This window comes from Oryctolagus cuniculus, chromosome 2, assembly GCF_964237555.1.
Source record: "Oryctolagus cuniculus chromosome 2, mOryCun1.1, whole genome shotgun sequence".
In the NCBI taxonomy this organism is placed as follows: Eukaryota; Metazoa; Chordata; class Mammalia; order Lagomorpha; family Leporidae; genus Oryctolagus; species Oryctolagus cuniculus.
Window position 1 is genome coordinate 30,550,550 of NC_091433.1, and position 23,791 is coordinate 30,574,340.

The 23,791-nt window shown below is 36.9% G+C and overlaps 1 protein-coding gene across 3 annotated transcripts in view; it reads left to right on the top strand.

Annotated features, from left to right (window-relative positions):
* Positions 1-23,791, top strand: part of DTHD1 (death domain containing 1) — a 127,318-nt gene that overhangs the window by 62,033 nt on the left and 41,494 nt on the right. For all 3 annotated transcript variants that reach the window (XM_070069634.1, XM_070069633.1, XM_070069632.1), the window contains one exon: positions 23,044-23,208. In XM_070069634.1, the coding sequence (XP_069925735.1) occupies positions 23,044-23,208 (165 nt within the window). The remainder of the gene's footprint in view (positions 1-23,043; positions 23,209-23,791) is intronic.

Below are 23,791 nucleotides of genomic sequence, written 5' to 3' on the forward strand. Positions count from 1 at the left end.
TGTTAAAAGCACTAGAAAAATATGATCTAATCTAAACAGAAAATAGGGTGCCAGAAACCAACCATCTGAGAATTTGAATTTCTAAACATTCAAATGTAGATTTCAAATTAGCTACTTAAAGAAAACTCAACAAAATTCAAGAAACATGATTTAGTATTTAAATATCATATTTAATATTTACAGATTATAGATATTTTTATTATTTTTTTGACTGGCAGGGTGGACAGTGAGAGAGAGAGAGAGACAGAGAGAAAGGTCTTCCTTTGCCGCTGGTTTACCCTCCAATGGCCACCATGGCCAGTGCGCTGTGGCCGGCGCACTGCAGTGATCCGAAGGCAGGAGCCAGGTACTTATCCTGGTCTCCCATGGGGTGCAGGGCCCAAGTACTTGCGCCATCCTCCACTGCACTCCCTGGCCACAGCAGAGAGCTGGCCTGGAAGAGGGGCAACCAGGACAGAATCTGGCGCCCCGACTGGGACTAGAACCTGGTGTGCCAGCGCCGCAAGGCGGAGGATTAGCCTAGTGAGCCACTGCGCCGGCCAGATTATAGATTTAATTTTAATAAATCAAAGAGAAGAATCTGATTTTCAAGGCAGGCTATTTGAAACTATACAGTTGAAGGAGAAAAATCAGGAGAATCAAGAAAGCTTATGGGAAATCTGGAATAGCATGAAAAGTACAAATATTCAATTTTGGGGATAAAATTTATGAGGGAATTGGGAAGGACAAAGGTGTAGAATGAAAATAAAAAATGATAATAACAGAAAAATGTTCAAACCTAAGGAAAGATACAACACTCCAGGTATAGGAAAGTCAAAAGTCATCTGTCACATTCAACCCAACCAAGTCTTTCTGAAGACATATTAGAATCAAGCTCTACAAGGCTCAAGGTAAAGATTACTAAAGCAGCAAGAAAAAATAAGCAAATAACACATAAGGGATTCCCAGTTCTCTTGACGGTGGATTTCTCAGCAGAAAACTTACAAACCAGGGAAGAGGGAGACTAAATTTTACATGGTGATAGAAAAAAAAAAAAAAAACTTACCAAACAAAAATACTGTATCCATAAAAACTGTCCTTCAGATAAAACGGAGAGATAAAGACATTCCCAGAAAAACAAAAGCTGAGAGTATTCGTCACCACCAGATTTGTCTTACAAGAAGCATTATAGGGATTTTTCAAACTTAAATAAGAAATGAAAGCAAGTAAGAAGAAAATATCAGAAGGTAGGAAACTCACATTTAAGAGTAACTATACCTGGCCAGTGCCACAGCTCACTAGGCTAATCCTCCGCCTGCGGCGCCGGCACACAGGGTTCTAGTCCCGGTCGGGGCGCCCGATTCTGTCCTGGTTGCCCCTCTTCCAGGCCAGCTCTCTGCTGTGGCCTGGGAGTACAGTGGAGGATGGCCCAAGTGCTTGGGCCCTGCACCCACATGGGAGACCAGGAGAAGCACCTGGCTCCTGGCTTCGGATCAGCGCAGTGTGCTGGCCGCAGCACACCGGCTGCAGCGGCCATTGGAGGGTAAACCAACGGTAAAGGAAGACCTTTCTCTCTGTCTCTCTCTCTCTCTCTCTCTGTCCACTCTGCCTGTCCAAAAAAAAAAAAAAAAAAAAAAAGAGTAACTATACCAATAAATTCAGAATGCTGTAATATGGCAAACATGTGTAAAGCATTTATATCTTTACTATGAAGATTAAAAAATTATAATCACTCTACCAAAATGTTAAGAGGCAGGCAATATTGAAAGAAGTTAAATGTAATATCAAAATTTCAAATGTGGGGAGCAATGGAGCACAAATGTGGAGGTCTTTCTTTATGTGAATTACAAATTTCTTTGTTTTTTTGGTCTGTTTCCCTACATTTATAATCAACGTTAAGTTGTTATCCTTTGAGGAGCTTTTTTAGCTAAAGGAAGATTTTGTAAGCCTCATGAAAACCACAATGCAAGAACCCATCCAGATTTATGAAAAACATTATGCCAAGGATCAAAGTACACCACTATAGAAAATCATTTAACCACAAATGAAGACTATAAGAGAGGGAGAAGAAAGAAAGAAAGTATAATAAAAATACAAAATAGGTATAAACTGGCTTTACTAAGGCCATGTTTTTTAATAATTACCTTAAATGTCAATATATTAAATTATTCAATTAAAAGACACAGAGTTACTGAAAAGATTAAAAAAGAGGACTCGGCCATTTGCTGCTCACAAGAATTACACTTCACTTTTAAGGACACACATAGACTGAAAGTGAAAGGATAGAACAAGATATTCCATGCAGGTGTCAGTGTTGGGCATAGCTGCTTAAGCAGATGCTTGCAACTCTGGCGTCCCATATTAGAGTGCCATTTCAAGGCCCAGCCACTCCACTTCCTGCTATCATGTCTGGGAAAGCAGTGGAAGATGATCTAATTGCTTGGGGTCCTTATCACCCACACAGGAGACCAGATTGGAGTTCCTGGTTCCTGACTTCAGCCTGACCCTGACTTGGCTATTGCAGGCATTTTGGGAATGAGCCATCAGATGGAAAATCCCTCCTTCTGTCTCTGTCATTCTGCCTTCAAACAAACTAGCAAACAAATAAATAAATCATTCTTTAAAAAGATATTCCTTGCTAATGGAACCAAAACAAAACAGGAATAGCAATACTTCTATTGGATAAAATATATTTTAAATCAAAAGCAGTAAAGAGACCAGGAAGCCATTATATAATGATTAAAGGGTCAATTCTGCAAGAGCAAACAATACAGGAATATGTGTGAACACATTATTGGAGCACAAAAATACATAAAGAAAATGTTAATTGACCAAAAGAGAGAGAGAGAATCTATTACAATAGTAATAGAAGATGTTAAAACCCCATTTTCAGGGCCTGCACCGCGGCTCAATAGGCTAATCCTTGCCTAGCGGCGCCGGCACACTGGGTTCTAGTCCCAGTCGGGGCGCCAGATTCTGTCCCGGTTGCCCCTCTTCCAGGCCAGCTCTCTGCTGTGGCCAGGGAGTGCAGTGGAGGATGGCGCAAGTGCTTGGGCCCTGCACCCCATGGGAGACCAGGAGAAGCACCTGGCTCCTGCCTTCGGATCAGCGCAGTGCGCCGGCCGCAGTGCGCCGGCCGCGGTGGCCATTGGAAGATGTACCAACGGCAAAGGAAGACCTTTCTCTCTGTCTCTCTCTCTCTCTCACTGTCCACTCTGCCTGTCAAAAAAAAAAAAAAAAAAAAGGAAAGTTCACCTAAACAAAAAAATCAACAAAGAAAAACAGAGTTATATTGCACCCTCTGTCAATTGACTCCAACAGCATCTACAGAACTTTCCATCCAACAGCTGCAGAATACATATTCTTCTACACGTCGCATGGAACATTTTCTAGGATGGATCTTATGGTAGGTCACAAAACAAGTCTCAACAAATTTATAAGAATGGAAATCATATTAAGTATATTTACTGACCACAATGCAATAAAACTATAAAGTAATGACAAGAAAGACTTTGGAAATTATAAAAATAAATGGTAATTAAAGAGCTTACTCCTGATCAATCAATGGATCAAGGAAGAAATCCGGGAGTAAACTTAAAAAAATTATTGGAGTGAATTAAATGGAAACACAGCATACCCAAACCTTTGGGATATAGCAGAAATACAAAGAAGGAAGCTTCTTACTGTCAATGTCTGCATTAAAACAACAATAACAATGACAACAACAGCAACAGATCACACATGAACAACTTAATATCACACCTCAAGGAAAATATTTGTGGAAGTCCTAGCTAGAGGAATTCAGCAAGAGAAGGAAATAAAGTGTACCTAAATTTGAAAGGGGGAGTTCAAATCATCACTGTGTGTGAGAAGATGTGATCATTTATATAAAAAATCCCAATACTCAAACAAAAAATTGTTAGAATTAATAAAGAAATTCAGCAAAAGTTCCAAGATAAAAAAATCAATGTACACATATCTTTAATGTGTTATATACTAATAGTGAATAACCTGAAAAATAAATCAAGAAAGCGAGCACAAATAGCTACACAGAAATATTAACAAATTTAACCAAATAGATGAAAGAATTTTATAATTAAGAGAATAAATCACTAGTGAAAGGATGTTAAGAGGACATACAAAAACTGGCAAGGCATTGCATGTTCATGGATTAGAAGAATTAATATCATAAGCATGTGCATGTTACCTAGAGAATGAAGGTGGCAACATACAGGCTGCATGCTGTATAAGGCCCATAAAATCATTTGGTCTGGCTCTGCCAAGGCAACCACAGACAGTACTCAAATATCAATACATTTGTAGCAGGCTAATTTTTAAGTTAATAATTTTAATGGCCTATGAATGATATTATAAATATCCAGATGGCCCTTGGCTGAAAAAAAGTTCGCTACCCCTGACCCAACGTGATTTACAGATTCAATGAAGTCCCTATCAAAATCCCAATTACAATGTCTACAGAACTAGAAAAATCACTACTAAAACTTGTATGGAACCTACAAAAGACTCAGAAAATCCAAAGTGACTGAGCAAAAAGTACAAAATAGAAAGTCTTATATTATTTGACTTTAAAATATCTTACAGAGCTAAGGTAATTAAAATAGCATGGTACTTGCATACAAACAGAACCACAAACCAGTGTAACAGAATATAGACTCTAGGATAAACCCACATATCTGAAGTCAACTTATCTTTGACAAATTTGCTAAGAACATGCATTGCAGTAAGAAATGTCTTTTCAATAAATGACATTAGGGAAATTGGATATCCACATGCAGAAGAATGAAACCAGATCTCTGTCTCTCCCCATGTGTAAAAATCATCTCAAAATTCTTTGAGGACCTAAATGTAAGACCTGAAAACTTGAAACTATTAGGAGAAAACATAGGAATAGTATTTCAGAACATTGGAATAGGAAAGGATTTTCTTGATCAGACCCCAAAAGTGCAGAAAATAAAAGGAAAAAGAAGACAAAAGAGATTTCACCAAACTAAACAGTTTTTGCACAGCAAAGGAACCAACATATTGTAAAGTCAGCTACATAATGGGAGAAAATATTTGCAAGCTATACATCTAGCCAGGGGTTAATATTCAGAATATGTGAAGAATTCAAACAACTGAAATGTTAACAAACAATCCATTAAAAATAGGCATATCTAAACAGATATATTTCTAAGATGAAGACAAAAATGGCCAACAGATGCAGGAAAAAATACTCAACATCAGTAATCATCAGGGAATTCCAAATCAAAACCTCAGTGAGGTATCACTTCACTCTAGTGATACTGGTTATTATCAAAGAGACAAATGATAGCAAGTGCTGGAGACGATATGGAGAAAATGCAACACTTGCACATAGCTGGGTGGAATATAAAGTAGCACAGCCATTGTATAAAACATGGAGATTCTTAAAAAAACAAATAGCATGTTTTCCCTGATTTGTCATAAATATTATACAGAGTATAAAAATCTAATGCATATGAGCAAAATTGACACTTTGAGATCTGATTATTATTCATAGTCCTTAACTATATTCCTGAAGCACAGTGTTTTTTCTACTTACTACCAGTTCAATTCTTTATTAAGTGAGGGTTAAGCCTGTCATTATAAAGTAAATTGAAAGAGGATGGGAATTACTGAGGGAGGGAAGGTAGCATAGGAAACATCATTATGCTCAAAATTGTATATATGAAATATGTAAAATTTGTTCCCTTTATATAAATCTTAAAAAGTTTAAACTTTTTTAAAAAATTATTTAAAAAAATTAAAAGTAGAACTACTATATGATCCAGGAATCCCACCTCTAGGTATATATCCAAGGGTAGTGAAATTCACCTGTTACAGATGCGTCTGCATTCTCATATTCATTACAGCAGTATCCACAATATCCAGGAAATAGAAACAACATAAGTTTCCATTAACTGACAAATGAAAGAAGAATATATGGTACATGTACACCATTGAATATTAATCAAAGAAGGATGAAATCTGGTGGCTTGCAACAATATGGGTGGGATATGAGGTCATTATGTTAAGTGAAATAAGCCAAGTACAGTAACACCAATATCACAGATTCTCACTCTTAATGTGGATTCTAAAATATAGACAATCCCATATAAGTTAAAAGTATTAATATGGTTAACAGACACTGGTGAGGGTAGTTTAGAGGGAAGGATTGGGGAAAGTTGATTGATGCATTCTAAGTTACAGTTCATTAGGAGTATGAATTTCTGGGTTCTATTACACAGTAGAGTGCCTATGGATAAGATATCATATATTTCTCATCACAAAATATAGAACAGGGTCTGGCATTGTGGCATGGCAGGTTAAATTGCTACCTGCAATGCCAGCTTCCCATATGGACATTGGTTCAAGTACCACCTGTTTCACTTCTATCCAGCTCCCTGCTAGTGCACCTAGGAAAGCAGTGGAAGATGGCCATTTGAGGAGAGAACCAGTAGATACAAGGTCCCTCTCCCTCTCCCTCTCCCTCTCCCTCTCCCTCTCCCTCTCCCTCTCCCTCTCCCTCTCCCTCTCTCTCCTTTGTTAAAAAAAAAAAAGAATATAGATCAGAAGATTTTGAATGCTGTAACTATGAAGGGATGTTAATTAAAGGATTAAAACAATAAAAAGCAAATCTTGTAGAAATATGGGAGGATAGTGTCATCCTGATGTTTCACAGTAATTGAATAATGAGAATTATAGTTATCTAGAGAGTATCATAAAAATCTACTTTTTAAGTTTAGTAGTTTCCCATGGCATAATTTCCAGGAAATAGGAGCAAATGTCATTAAGATACACCAGGAAAAGATGAAAGCAGGAGGGAGTGATCCACAAAGTTAACAGGCAGAGATTAAAGGGGCCCAAAGTATGCAGGCAATCATTTCCAAGTGATGTGACCTAATAATTATAGACACTATTAAAGAGGAAGACAAGCATAAGAGAAGCAAGAATTAAAGGCATCGTTGAATTGAATTTTCTGACACTGATTCAAGCCTTGAGTTAGAAAATGCTGATTGATAACTTGACAAAATTTGTGGAAAGAGACCCAGACTTAGACGTAACATGGAAAACTGGAATGTAGGTTTAAATGAAACATAATTTCACCAAGCGACCATTCAATAGAAACAGACTAACTAAAAAAGACAATAATAATCTGGCCTCAGTCTTTTTCTGCATAATACCAATAGCAAGGGAGAAAAGTTGTGCAGAGGCCGACTCTGTAACCCATATGGGTGCTGATCCCAGTTGCTCCTCTTCAAGTTCAGCCCTCTGCTGTGGCCCAGGAGTGCAGTGGAGGATGGCCCAAGTACTTGGGCCCCTGCACCCATATGGGAGACCAGGGGGAAGCACCTGGCTCCTGGCTCCTGGATTCAGATCGGTGCAGTGCCAGCGGTGGCAGCCGTTTGAGGAGTGAACCAATGGAAGGAAGACCTTTCTCTCTCTCTCTCTCTCTCTCTCTCTCTCTCTCTCTCTCTAACTCTACCTGTCAAATAATATATATATATATATATATATTTAAAAATATAAAAAGAAAAGTTGTGCAAATCTTCAGTGGTCTGAAAGGTCAAGGTTGTGGAATTAGGGTTTTAAATAACAACAAAGTTTTGTGGATTTTTTCTTTTTCTTTTTTTTTGTACAAGGGCTTACAAAAGTTACTACTGATACTTTCTTAACAGAATAAATAGATGGACTATAAGATAAGAAGACAAAATTCATATACTGACTTAATGATTGACTTAATAAAATTTAAAGTATTAAGAAAAGGAAATTTTTATTTTAAGAAATCTGGTATTGAACATAAATGATATAAAACAAAAAAAGAAAAATATAGAAGTGAAGGATTGTATGGCAAAGAAATGACAAGAAAAAAAAATCTGGCATTGTGACAAGTTTAAGTTTTAAGAGAAAGCTTAAGCAAGATGATATAAATGAAATATTCTCTTATGATAATAAACATAAATGAGTTCAACATATTTCATTCTGTGATCCATATCTTTTAATCTTCTTATATTTTTAATACCTTAGATGCTACAGTTGGGGTGATATCCCTAGCTTTATTATATATATTACTAATTTTCTCATTAGTTATTTAAACTGTTTCAATCACTATAATTCTCATTTCTAAAAGGTCACTGTCACATATAATCTTTATTTCATCCAAGACACTCTGCTTTTCTTTATGATTTATGTTTCTTCTTTTATTCCTTTGTTTATTTTAACATATTATGATCTCATTCAGCTTGTTACATCGAAGAGCATGTTGCAATCTTGTATACTTTCATAGTAATTCTGTTCTAGCCCTCTCACATCCATTTCTAAGTAATTGGCTGTGATTTAAAAATACTTTATGTATTCATTTTTATTTTTGAGAGAGAGAGAGAAATTTTTATTCCATCCTCTCGTTCACTGCCAGAATGCCCTCTACTGTCAGGGATGAGTTCACCTGAAGCCAGGAGCCTGGAACTGAATCCAACTTGGGTGGCAGAGATATAAGTACTTGAACCATCATATGCTATCTTCCAGGGTGTATGTTAGCAGGAAGCTGAATCAGATGTGGAGAAGCCAGAATGTGAACACTCATATGAGATGTGGACATAGGAAACAGCATCTTAGCATCTGCACCAAATGCCTGTCCCTGGTTATAACTTCTGATTGAATCTGTACATCAGCTTTTCTTTCCCTCTCCCTGTGGCCAAAATCAGTTTCTTTGTGGATTTTTGCTGCTTTCTTGAGCCAAAGAGTTTTGGTTATTGTGCTGTGTCCCCCATGGATGGCTAATGCTAGCCTTCATCATTTGATTCATATAACTTGTATGTGTGTGTGTGTGTGTGTGTGTGTTTGTGTGTGTGTGTATCCAGAGTGCATAAGTAGTGGGAAGATGGGTATTTGTCACAGGCTCAATTTTCCAAGATGCTAGATAGCTCCATGGCATTGCTTTTGTATAATAGGCAATGAATAAAGGGTCTGCTGGGAGACCCCCTTTTTTTTTCTTTAATTACAGTTAGCCAAAGACCACCTGCTCATTCTATAAGTTGCAGTCAAAGTGTTTACTGCTTATCAAAGCACATTAAGCTTTCCAGGAGGGATTGAGTGCTGTTCCCTTTGTGCCAGCCCTATCTATTACTACATAGTAGTAATAATACACATTTCCCTTTTCCGTTTGTTATCATTTAGCACAAATGCAACATAATAAGTTCTCAGAAAACATGAGATAAATTAATGAGTAAATTTGTGGATATGTAAATCATATAACTAATCCATCTATATTTACTGACAATGCTAATTTGATATAATATTCTCTACTGTTATTTGTGTTAGACATGGCGGATATATTTTCTCCAAATAATGGAGCATAAAATAAGCAAATGGGAACCCATGTCAACTTATATTTAATATTATTCCATTAAAGAATGAAAGGCAGTTGAATTTTTTAATGGAAAAATGAAGCACAATGAAGTAGTCATGCTTCATAAAATAAGAAAGAAAAAAATTGCATAAGGCCAAAGCATAGTCTGAATATTAAGAACAAAAAGTCTATATTGTAATACATTCCTTCATGTCTGAATGATTTCTGGGGAAATGAAGGGAATTATTTAACTATGAGTCAGAAAAGATTTCTCAACAATGAAAGAGGAAAAATAATTTATTAACTACAAACTTTATACTATGCAAGAAATATTTTTAAAAGTGTGAAAAGAAATTTTTGTCCATGAAAATGATATTTTCTACATAATGCTATTGTTTAAAGATTTTATTGTTCAGGGGCCGGCGCTGTGGCTCACTTGGTTAATCCTCGACCTGTGGTGCCAGCATCCCATATGGCTTCCAGGTTCTAGTCCCGGCTGCTCCTCTTCAGGTCCAGCTCTCTGCTGTGGCCCAGGAGGGCAGTGGAGGATGGCCCAAGTGCTTGGGCCCCTGCACCCGCATGGGAGACCAGGAAGAAGCACCTGGCTTCTGGCTTTGGATCAGCTCAGTGCTGGCTGTAGCGGCCATTTGAGGAGTGAACCAACAGAAGGAAGACCTTTCTCTCTGTCTCTCCCTCTCACTGTCTATATCTTTGTCAAATGCATTTAAAAAAAAAGATTTTATTATTCAAAAAACAGGACTTAATTATTTTTATTGGTTAGTCTTGCATTTTTTCCAAGATTTGTTCTATTTATCTGAAAGGTGGAATGAAAGAGAGAGAGAGAGAGAGAGAGAGAGAATGAATCTTCCATTTACTGGTTCACTCCTCCAAATAGCTGCAACAGCCAGGGTTGGCCCAAACTGAAATTAGGAGCCAGGATCTTCTTCCTGGCCTCCCACATGACTGCAGGGACCCAAGGACTGGAGCCATCTTTCTCTTTTCCCAGGCATATTAGCAGGGAGCTGGATTAGAAATACATCATCTGCAACTTAAAATGGTGTCCAAATGGGATGCTGGAGTCTCAGGCAGTGGCTTTACCCACTACAACACAACACTGGCCCCTGACTCCTTGTCTTTTGCAACAAAATGGAAGCATCTGGCAACCATTATGCTCAGAGAAATAAGCCAACCCAAAAGACAAATATATGTTTTCTATGATATGTGGCAGTTAATATAGAAAAGAAATGTATAGGAATGAAACAGACATCTCTGATATGATTGATGCTTTGAAAGCTTGTTTATACTCCTATGGAACTTTTGTCTTTAGGACAAAAGTTGAAGTTTATGGTTAGGGGTGATTTAAGCCTATGGTTATAGAGGTGATTGAAGCTATGTCTTTGCAAAAATTAAAGAAGTGAAGGAAGAAAGTGGATTTTTTTAGAAAGCTCTTATTTAATGAATACAGATTTTGTAGGTACAGTTTTAGGAATATAGCAGGTTTTTCCCCAATATCCATCCTCCTACTTCCATTCCCATTCTACCTCCTACTCCCTCTGCCATCCCATTCTTCATTAAGATTCATTTTTTATTATATACAGAAGATTAACTCTATACCAAGTAAAGATTTCAACAGTTTGCACCCACACAGACACACAAAGTATAAAGTACTGTTTGAAGACAACTTTTACCATTAATTCTGATAGTATAACTTATAAAGGACAGAGGTCCTACATGGGGAGTAAGTGCACAGTGACTCCTGTTGTTGATTTAACAATTGACACTCTTATTTATGACGTCAGTGATCACCCAAGGCTCTTGTCATGAGCTGCCAAGGCTATGGAAGCCTTTTAAGTCCAGAAACTGTCAGTATTTAGACAGGGCCATAAACAAAGTGGAAGTTTTCTCCTTCCTTCAGAGAAAAGTATCTCCTTCTTTGATGGCCCAGAAGGAGGACTGATGGAGGGAGAGAGAGATGGACAGAAGTATGTTTATCATCTTAGAACTGTACTTATTAAATAAATTAAATCTGTTCTCTTTATATTAACGTAAATTAAAAATAAAAACAATAAATTATATTCTTCAAATTTGATATGTGAGTCATATGCAAGGATATTTGTAAAATGGAAGTCATGTGGCACAGCAAAATAGACAGCAGCTAATAGCTACTACACAACTTGATGTGCTGAACATCTTTAACAATCCCACATCTCTTTACTTTCCCCTCTTATGTCTCATTCCCATCTTCTCCTCTGTAGTTTCTCATCCCCACTAACAATGACCACTATTCTAAAATTTTTAATCCTTCCTTTACTTTTTTTTTGACAGGCAGAGTTAGACAGTGAGAGAGAGAGAGAGAGGAAGGTCTTCCTTCTGTTGATTGACTCCCCAAATGGCCGCTAAAGCCAGCGCGCTGTGAACGGCGTGCTGCACGGATCCGAGCCAGGAGCCAGGTGCTTCTCCTGGTCTCCCATGCAGGTGCAGGTCCCAAGGACCTGGGCCATCCTCCACTGCACTCCTGGGCCACAACAGAGAGCTGGACTGGAAGAGAAGCAACCAGGACAGAATCCGGCGCCCCAACCGGAACTAGAACCCAGTGTGCCGGCACCACAGGCAGAGGATTAGCCAAGTGAGCCGCGGCGCTGGCCCTTCCTTTGCTTTTAATTACTTTTTTGTTTGAGCACACTCTCATATGCATGTGTGGATCTTCGTCCCTATACAACATCTTGTTCTTCTGCAGGTTCTGTTGGCTAAACCTGAGCCACAGAACTGGCTCTGGTTCACTGTGGGAGGGAGCTAGACAAGGGCATGAACACCAAGAGAGAGTGCAGATTACTGAAGGGCAACTGTGGAGACCATCTGCGACTTTTGGCGTAAGATTCAGGGTTGGCAGTGATTTTTTAAAAAATCTTTTTTGGGATATTACACCAATCTTCATGTGTTTAATTAATGATGTGTGAAACTGTAGGGAATAAAGTTTTCATGACTTTGTGGGTGAGCTGCTGTGTATTACTAGCTGCCTTTAAGACCTTTTCATTGTGTTTGGTGTCGGCAGTCATTTATGATGTATCTAGATGTGAATTTTAGATGCTTTTCCTAAATACAATACATTGTGTGTACTAAGAAAGTACATTTCTGTGTCTTCATGTTTCTCAAAAATTCTTATGTGTTTTCTAATCAAATCCCGGCTCTTTATTTTATCCACTTCATCTTTCTGAGTGTCCTCATAGATGCATATTAAACCGCCTCTTATTAAATTGTGCATTTGTTTACTTGTCTTATATTTTTCCATAGCCTTGACTTGGTATGTTATTTTCGAAGCAGTTTCTTCACATTCCAGTTTAAAATGCCAAAAATATTGTTTTTTAAAACATATATATTTTAGTTTACTATTTAAGTTATTGTTTTTGACATTTTTATTATACAGTTCCATGTAGTTCTGATTTCAGAATCCTTAAAAATTTTGTTTGACAGGCAGAGTTAGACAGTGAGAGAGAGAGAGAGACCGAGAGAAAGGTCTTCCTTCCGTTGGTTCACCCCTCAAGTGGCCGCTATGGCCAGTGCTGCGCCAAACCCAAACCAGGAGCCAGGTGCTTCTCCTGGTCTCCCATGAGGCCATCCTCCACTGCACTCCCGGGCCATAGCAGAGAGCTGGACTGGAAGAGGAGCAACTGAGACACCATCCGGTGCCCCAACCGGGACTAGAACCTGGGGTGCCAGCGCCGCAGGTGGAGGATTAGCCAAGTGAGCCACAGCGCCAGCCTCCTTAATAATTTTTTATAAAGAATTATTTATTTGAAAGTCAGAGAGAGAAAAAGAGAGAGAGAGAGAGAGAGAGAGAGAGAGAGAATCTTCCATCCACTGGATCATTCCCCAGATGGCTTAAATGGCCAGCACTGGGCCAAGCCAAATCCAGGACACAGGCACTTCTTCCAGGTCTTCCACGAGGGTACAAGGGCCCAAGGACTTGGGCCATCTTCTGCTGCTTTCCCAGGCCATTACAGGGAGCTGGATTGGAAGTGGAGCATCCGGGACTTGAACTAGCACCCATATGGGCTGCTGGCATTGCAGGTGGCAGCTGTACCCACTACAAACAATACCAGCCCATGATTAATCATTCTTGATAGCCTTTTGCTGCCAGATTATTTTTGTAATACTGTCCTTTATTTTATTAATCATATAGTTATTTTCATTTTGTATTAGCTGATAATATTTTTGGAGTATTTATATTTGTTGCCTGCTGCTTCTATTAACTGCCTCTTGTGGTAGTTACCTTATTTGGTAAGCTTTATTTATGAATATGTACATGTAAGATTTCTGCAGTTCCAAGATGATCCAGATTTCCTCCAAAAGGCATTTGTTTCTGCTTCTGTAAGAACCAGCTGCTACTCACCTGAGCCTGCTTTAATCATTTTGAGAGTCTTGGTGAAGGGCTCAAGCTCACCTTTCCCATATGACTGTGATACCAAGGACTGATAGCTTCAGGTTCTGCTCACTTGATGATTACTTAGTTGCGTACTCCTGAATCTAAGTTACTGGAAAGGCATTTGTCCTCACAGCAATCCCATCATCACTGCTGTGTTGCCCCTCAGCTGCAACCCTGACTGCATGTTTCTTGGGAGGGAGTTTGGGGAATTCCTTTAGAATTTCCCTTACTTAGGCAAGAGCCTCTGTTCTACCCCTCAAAGTATCAGACAGCACATTTATCAATATTTACTTGTTTTGCATTAGGGAAGAAAGGTTCTCAGAATATTTACTCTTAATTTCTTTATGTTTTGTATATATGTGTATGGTATTTTACAGAACCAACTTACGAAAGAAATAGTAATTTTATAGGTAGTGAAATTACATACACATATTCTCTTTGGTATTTATCCTGCTTCTATATGGTCAGTATTGTCTAATCTTTTAAAAGAGCTGAATGTGTTCAGCAAAATAGGACAGCTAACTTTAACAGAGAGATTAAATCTTTTCTCAATGATTAAACTTGAAAGATACTGTACTGGAAGTATGTTAAATTTATTGTATATGATTATAATTAAGACTATGAAGTCCTCTGTGGGTTGGGATGCCAAATGAGGAACAATTTAAATTTTTATTTGAAATAAAATATTGAAAAATTTCCCTATAATGAGTATGTCCACTTTTGGAGACAAAATACTGAGGTACTTTGGAGTAGGTTTTTTTTTTTTTTTCATTTGGAAAAAAATCTTTTGAATATCCTCCTTTGTTGTTTTTAAGGCCATCAGTGTGGGAAACTTTAACAGGGTGCTGTTAGCCTTCACAAAATGTAGCCTGGATTGTATGAGACCGCTTCAAAAAGTTCACAAAAAGTAAAATTAAGCATTAAGTTTATTTTGGTATGAAAACTTTGAAATTCAAGAAGTTTTTGATAATATATATTTTCTATGAACTTTTGAAGATCCCTTGTGTATCTATTGGTTTGCTTACCCAGCATCTTATTGTTGGGAAATTGTACTCCAATTTCTAGGAATTGCCCTTTCTAACTATGGAATTTGTCAACATCCATACTCAGACTTAAACACTTAACCTAGCATGTGTTGATTATAATTCCCTAGTGCCTTGAACTTTGGACATAGACGGTCTTGGACTCAAGAAACAGTTCAGTCTATTAACTGTAGTTCATGATTTAGGATGCAAAAGTCAGGGCTTTTCTGCCTCTCAGAGAAAAATAGTCACTAGTGAATTGAAGAAAATGAAGTAATCAGAGAAGGGGAAAATTCAGATTAAGATGACAATTGAATTCCAGATAGTCTTTTTATCATGATTTTTACATTTATTAATATGAAAGAACATATTTTATGCATTCCATAGATACAGTTTCAAGAAGACAACCACACTTTCCCCACTCCCCTGATCTCTTCTTTTTATCAGTTTCTGCAAAGCCATAGTTTTAATCCACACCATAGTCACAGTCTTTATTTGTTGTTAATCATAATATTCAACAAGTGAAAAATAGACCACAGTTCCACAGGCATATAAACAATGTCTAAAAATGGCAATTGTATCACAAAATGATCATTTCATTCCTACATATTTTTGCTATTATATATAAATATATATTATATTCTATATGTGACATTTTGTCACATATCAGAGAAAATATATGATACTTGTCTTTTTGAGACTGAATTATTCACTTGGTATTATGGCTTCCAGTTGCATCCACTTTGTTGCAAAATACACAACTTAATTATTTTTTATAGCTGAGTAGTATTTTATAGTGTATAAATATCACATTTTCCTTATGTAGTCATCAGTTGATGGACATCTGGGTTGATTCCATGTCTTACCTATCATGAATTGAGTTGCAATAAACATGGAATATGAATAACTCTTTCATATGCTGATTTAATTTCCTTTGGGTAAATTCCCAGGAATGGGATGGCTGTGTCATATGGTAGATCATGTGGTAGAGGGATTTCCATTCTGTCTTCTATAATGGTTGTACTACTTTACATTCCCACCAAGCATGGATTAGGGCACATTTTTCCCAAAAATGTATTGTTTTGTGATTTTTGGATGATAGCCATCCCAACTAGGGTGAGATGAAACCTCATTGTGGTTTTTATTTGCATTTTTCTGATGGCTAGTGATCCTGAAATTTTTTTCATGTGTCTGTGGGCTGCTTGTATTTCATCCTTTGAAAATTATATGTTCATGTCCTTTGCACATTTATTAATTGGATTGTTTGTTTTGTTGTTGTTGATTTTCTTGAGCTCTTATAGATCCTTGTTATTAATTCTTTAATTGCATAGTGTGTAAATATTTTCTCCCATATTGGTCACCTCTTCAATTTATTGAGTTTTTCCTTTGCAGGGCAGAAGCTTCTTAGCTTGATATAATCCATTTGTAAATTTTTGTCTTTATTGCTTGTGTTTCTGGGGTTTTCTCCAAGAAGTCTTTATCAATGCCCATGTCTTGCAGAGTTTCCCCAATGTTTTCCTCTAGTACTTCGATGGTATTAGGTCATAAATTTAGATCCTTGATTCATTTTGAGTTGATTTTGAATAAGGTATAATGTAAGGGTCTTGTTTCATACTTTTACGTGTGGAGATCCAATATTCCCAGCACCATTTGTTGAAGAGACTGTCTTTTTTTCCAGGAATTGATTTCAGTTCTTTTGTCAAAGATGAGTTGGTTGTGGATGTACTGATTAATTTCTGAGGTTTCTATTCTATTCCATTTGTCTACATGTCTCTCTCTTTTTTTTTTTTTTTTTTTTTTTTTTTTTTTTTTTTTTTTTTTGTTTGCCAGCACCAGGCTATGTTGATTATACAGGCCATGTATATGTCTTAAAGTCTGGTATTGTGATCCTACTGGCTTTCGGTTTGTTGCATAAGATTGCTTTAGCTATGTGGAGTCTTTAGTGTGTTCCATTTGAATTTCAGCATCATTTTTTCTATATCTGAGAAGAATACCATTGGTATTTTGATATTAATTCTTCCAATGCAGGAACACAGAAGATTTTTCCATCTTTTGTTTCTCTTTCTATTTCTTTCTTTAGTGTTTTGTAATTTTCATTGTAGGGGTCTTTTACCTCTTTGGTTAAATTTATTCCAAGATATTTAAATTTTTACAGCTATTATGAACAGGACTGATCTTACAAGTTCTTTCTCAGCCATGGTATTATTTGTGTTATCAAAGACTATTGATTTTTTTAAAGATTTATTTATTTGAGAGGTAGAGTTACAGATGGTGAGAAGGAGAGACAGAGAGAGAGGTCTCCCATCTGCTGGTTCACTCCTCAGATGACCACAAGAGCTGGAACTGCACCAATCTGAAGCCAGGAACCAGGAGCTTTCTCTGGATCTCCCATGCTTTGCAGGGGCCCAAGGACTTGGGCCATCTTCTACTGCTTTCCAAGACAGTAACAGAGAGCTGGATCAGAAGTGAAGCAGCTGAGACCAAACCAGCACCCATATGAGAGGGCAGCAGTGCAGGCAGCAGCTTTACCCACTATGCCTCAGTGCCACCCCAGGCTATTGATTTTTGTGTGTTGATTTTATATTCTGGAACTTTACCAAATTCTCTTATGAGTTCCAATAATCTCTTAGATGTGTCTTCTTTTGGTTCCCACACACACACACACACACACGCACGCACACACACATATATATATATATATAATAATGCCATCTACAAGCAAGGATGATTTGACTTCCTCCTTTTCATTTGTTTCCCTTTGATTTCTTTTTCTTTCTAATAGCTCTGGTTAAAACTTCTAGAACTATAGTGAATAGTAATGGTGAAAGTGGGATCCTTGTCCGGTTCCAGATCTTAGTGGAAATGCTTCCAAATTTTCCCATTCAATAAGATGCTGGCTATTGTTTTGTCATAAATTGCCTTGATTGTGTTAGGAATTTCCCTCTATATTCAGTTTGCTTAAGGTTTTTCTTATGAAAGGATGTTGTATTTTATTGAATGCTTTCTCTGTGTCTATTATAATGATTTTGTTTTTATTCTTTAATTTGTTAATGTGATGAAATTTTTATCTGAGACCTACCACACTTGTCTCCTTTCTCCACTAACAAATATTTTTATAATTGATTCATTTTATAATTAAGTAAAATCTATTTGGGTTTCTGTTACTTGTGCTTTATGAGTCTTAACTAATATATCTGCATATGGAAGTCATTGTACCTGAGAATTGATGAGTACATGTGAAGAGTGGAAATCAAACCTCCTGAAAGAGATGACATTGAAATTGTCATTCTATCTGTCCTGTGTTATAGCATTATTGAGACACTTGTGCTGTGTTTAGGTAGAAAGAAAATACAGCATAAAGGAGAAGGAATTTGCATGGTGATCTTTGCTTGTTATCAAGGTGGGCTGTGAATACAATACTGGACAGTTCTTGCACTATGGACATTTCTCTAGGAATGCCCTGAGTGTGAATGTCAGATCTGGCTGAGTGGGTTTAGGAAGGTACGATATCATTGGAATCTCAAGCTCAGGACATAATTACTGAATTACACATAGGGAAAGAATGGGGAAATTGACTCTACCACTCAAATAAATAAATCTTTAAAAAATCAAGTCTTTTATAATACAAATAATACCATGGCTGAGAAAGAACTTGTAAAATCAGTCCTGTTCATGATAGCTGTAAAAAATTTAAACATGTTGGAATAAATTTAACCAAAGAGGTAAAAGACCCCTACAATGAAAATTATACAGTGGGGAAAGAGTTTTATTATTTTTCCTCCTTATACCTTGCAAACTATTCCTGGTATAAAGGCATAGACTGGTAAACTCAGAATCATGAGAGATCTTGCTTTCACCAGCATTGTGAAAGCAATGCTGGCAAATCAAAGAGAATGGGAAACATAAATGAAGACTGGGGACTGCTTAGATTATATAGTTTTTTTTTCTCCATGAGATGATTTTAACTGGAACTAATAGACTCTGTGGAGTGGACAAAGCTCCAAGTGTTAATGGGCCTACAGTTGAATAAGATAATTGAATCAGGACAGAACGTTACTCTCAGTGGTCTAATGAATTGACTCATTGGATTTGCTACCCAAAAATGATTACATTGGCTACAAATGTTAAAACAAGGATACACAATTTGGTATAGAGTATGGTCACTACTTTATTCGTCAAAAAATTATGGAGAAGAAAAACTATCAGAAATTCATAGGTATACAGAATTATAGTATTTGACTTAAGGTAATGTGACTGTGTGTACTTTCTTTTTCTATGTTAAACATTTCTATAATCACCATGTTTAACTTAAAATGGAAACAAATCTTAATTTTTAAATATAGAATATCATTTAATATCAATACACTTTAATGACATAATTTTATAAGAAAAGGTTAATTTTAAAACATTATTAATATTTACATTAAAATTAGACATTATCTATATTACAAAGAATATTATAAAGATAAAATACGATACACTATGAAAACTTTGATGATACAATGGATTGTTAAGTTCTGCATCATATATTATCCATTCCATAGGTAAAAAATGAACACATACTATAATTAGTAACTTCGAAGACCTCAGTAATGTCTGTGGAAGTCCCAAGCAAAATTTCACCATTATTGAATTAATAAATTTCTTTTTTTTTTTTTTTTGACAGGCAGAGTGGACAGTGAGAGAGAGAGAGACAGAGAGAAAGGTCTTCCTTTGCTGTTGGTTCACCCTCCAATGGCCGCCACAGCCCGTGCACTGCAGCTGGCGCATTGCGCTGATCCGAAGCCAGGAGCCAGGTGCTTTTCCTGGTCTCCCATGCGGGTGCAGGGCCCAACGACTTGGGCCATTCTCCACTGCACTCCCTGGCCACAGCAGAGAGCTGGCCTGGAAGAGGGGCAACTGGGACAGAATCTGGCGCCCAGACCGGGACTAGAACCCAGGGTGCCGGCGCCACAAGGTGGAGGATTAGCCTATTGAGCCACGGCGCTGGCCAATAAATTTCTTAAATAAAGATCTACCATATTTTTATGGAACTGTCATTCTGTTTATCATTATAACTATAAAAAGTCCTACTCACTGCCAAACAATAATAGCTGTCAAACTTAGCTTATTGTATATATAAACAGAATAGTGTAGTTTCAGAGCTCTTAATATCTGGGAGACACAAATACACCATAAGGTTTTTTAACCTGAATATGGATTATGTCTATTATATTAAATTATATGTTAAATTTACACCATAAGGACTCTTTTGATTGAAGTTGTACAAAAGTAAATCCAATGTATTTAAGCAAAACAGAACTTTTTTGGTCAGTATAAATTAAAAATCTGGAAATTATCTCCTTTTATATTTTTTTCTTGAACCAGGAAGAAGCCAGCATTTTCCCCTATTTTCTATCTGCCTTCCTCTGTGCCCTTTCCATTTATTTTCCATTCTTTATGCCAGCATAATGGCTACATCTTCATAGCCCCAAGTTCCATGGCAAAGACGACGCTTCTTGTCTCCATGAATATGCATAAAATAGCAGGGCTTTATTCTCACTCCAAACAGGCCACAAGCCCATCATTGAGTAGACCACTGGAACCAGAAGGAAGATACTGTGAAGGTTAGCCTATAAAAGCAAAACTATCAAATCCAGGGGGCTTATTCCATCAGTCTTTATTAGCTCACGTGCACTGTGTGGCCATCAGTGGTGTTCTGCTTCTCGGCTGCCCTCATTCCAGAATTTCAGCTGACAAGAGCAGCCACCATCTGTTTGCTGTCACGGCAGCAGAAGAAAGAGCTTTAGATGGATACACATTGGCAATTAGGTGCCTGGCGTAAAAATGACACAGTTTTTTTTTTTTTCATTTTTTAGTTTATAATTAATTAACAAGAACTAGTCAAATGGCCCTACTGCACTATAGAGGCCAGGAAATACAACTCTATTGTGCGCTCAGAGTAATGGGAAATTTAATGTTTTGATGAACAGCACTAAGAAATGCCAGTTGCACTATTTGGCTGAGGATATATGCCCACATGGGGCTGGGTGTAGCGGCAGCCTCACCATACTTGGCAGCCTGTAGGTTGCCATAGAAAATTCAGACTATTGGCCACAAAAAGAGAATCTTTGTAACCAGTGAAAAAAAGCAACATTACATGTAAATGACCAATGTTTTGGATTCAGTGTGAATGCATCTTCGTATGTGAATAAATTCTTAACTTCCAAATGTTATAAACTAATCATATCTGTGGTTAGAACTAAATGTGATTTTTCCCTACTCTTGCATTTACCTAATTGATTCCTCTGAAGTATTAATATAGACTAAGTATTTTCAGAATAGATACTTTAAATCTAGTTCAGTCCCTATTATCTAGGTCATACCTTTGAAACTAGAGTGGTTTTAGGCCTGTAACTTTCATTCTTTTACAAATAAAGATGTGGGATTCATACTTAAGTCTTCGTTCATTGGACATAGCAAACACTGTTCTGTTCCAATATGGGCTTTAGCAGATTAGATCAGAGATTATTTGCTCAAGGTGGTCAGTATCAATTTTTCTTATGTTGCTTGTGAGGAATAGATATCCACTTTAAAAAATCACTTAAATGAATTTAAGTTAAGAGTTTATAGTAAGGCTATAGTAGTTCATCTGATTTCTCCATCTTCAGTACTGTATAAATCCATTTGTCTTATTTTTTCTCATTTTTTTCTTTAGTATCTATTTTCCTTTTTTAATATTCTCTCTGTTCGGATTCAGCACTGTGGTGTATTAAGTAAAGCTACCACCTGCAGTGCCAGTATCCCATATGGACACCAGTTCAAGTCCTGGCTGCTCCACTTCCAATAAAGTCTCTGCTATGGCCTGGAAAAGTAGTAGAAGATGGCCCAAGTCCTTGGGCCCCTGCACCCAGATGGGAAGACCCAGAGGAAGCTCCAGGCTCCTGGCTCTAGATCGGCTCAACTCTGGCCATTGCAGCCAATTGGGGAGTGAACCAGTGTATGGAAGACCTTTTCTCTCTCTCTGCCTCTCCTTCTTTCTATGTGTTAACTCTGACTTTCAAATAAATAAATCTTTAAAAAAATTCTCTGTTCATTAATTCTCTCTGTTCACTATGGCCAAAGGACAGTGACAAATTATAGTCTCCAGTCCTCCTATTTAAGTTCTAATAAAAGAGAATCAAATTGACAGCCATTGGAAATCGGTCTACTGTTAGTGAAATCAGCTCGGGATGGGGAAACATGTCATGCCATGCATACAACTGGCTGTTTCAGGGCCTGTGGATGAGAAGTAGATTATATGTCAAAGAAAGTTGCACAAGAAAGTTGATTGATTGCTGTAAATGTAAGGATGAGAATATTAATATCACATAGCTTCTCTAGAACTGTAAGTGCTTTACAAACATTAAGTACATTTTGGACCTAAAGTTTCAAGAGTTTTTGAACCTGTAGTTGAAAAGAGTAGTTCAATAGGGAGAGAACTTTTCTCTCAGTGATATGAGGATTCAAGTAATTTCAACTGATATCCAAATTGATTGTATTGATTACAAATGTTAAAACCAGGTTACACAATTTGAATTAGAATATGATCATTACTTAATAAGACAAAAAATTACATAGAAAGAAAAATTGTCAGAAATCCATATATATAGTATTGTAATGTTTGTCTCAAGGTAACAAGACTGTGTACTATAAATGATTATTATTCGCATATTATAGATAAGAGAACTGAGAGTTCAATAAATCAAATAGCTTGCCCATGGTCGTAGAGTTAATAAGATGCAGAGACACCCACGGTTGAAACAAGCAGTTTTATTCCAGAGTCTTTGGTCTTACCCTTTCTGCTGTGCCCTATGACCACTCTTGACTATCCCAAAGCATTGGTTTTATATCCGTGAGTTAATGTTATGAGGTGTTTCCTTACATAAGAAGCAAAATGCTTCTCATCCCTCCAAGTTTTCTCAAATAACAGTATTTTCACTTTTCAAGCTTCCATGAGCACCTTGCTTCTGTTTCTCATCCATCTTGATTATTCCTTAATTATTACACAGATCACCTTACAATGTAACCAAATAATATTGTGAATCTGTGTGTTTTTGCAGGTCAAGGCCTATATTTTCTTATTTTTGCATTCCTGAAGTATATCATAATTAGTGGAACATGCTATGAGTCAAAAAGTTGTTATCATATTATTCACTAATGAAAGAATGACTATATTAAATGTAGTATACTATGTAAACTTTACCGATTTCTCTTTTGTTACTATTATATAGGACAAGAAGTGCTTCCACAAGAAAGCTTGGGATAAATGCCTATGAATCTTGGAAACTGCTAGGATTCAGAAGCCGAGACAGTGGTTGGTTTGCACTTGATGATGTTGTGGTGAGACCCATGCAGAGTGGTTTGATATCATTTGAACTGTATGAACACTTAGAAAGGTAATTCGCTAGTAAATAATGAAAATTAATGATATTCTCTCTTGATGTCCATAATTGATATTTCCACAGATAGAACTATAAGATTAAATTTTTATTCTTCAGATAGAAATATGAACCATCCTTCAATGTGTGCTTAATATGCAAACCAGAAGTGATATGAATATAGAACTTGTAGTTTCATACATGTTAGTTGAACAGTGATTGTGGAAACCACTCATAACCTAAAATTCTAACAAGTTTCTTCTAACTCTTGGGTAGTTTTAAGATAATACCTTCATTTTTGAAAATCCATGAAGATAGTAATTAATTACTCATGCTATACTCATCTAATAACCATGTATTTATAAACATAATTTGTTATTTCAGTGCCTTCATTTTGCTTTCTTATTTTCATGTTTTCTAGACATCCCATGTGAGAATTGCTTTAGACAGTTTTAAGGTTCATGAGGATAGACAGTCATAAAAAGATGGCAATCATATATCTACAGATTGCCTTTATTTAGTAATGGAAGCTCTTACATATACAATTGCCTTGCATCAAGTTCCCTAGAAACAGAGCCCGGGATAAGAAATCAATAGATTT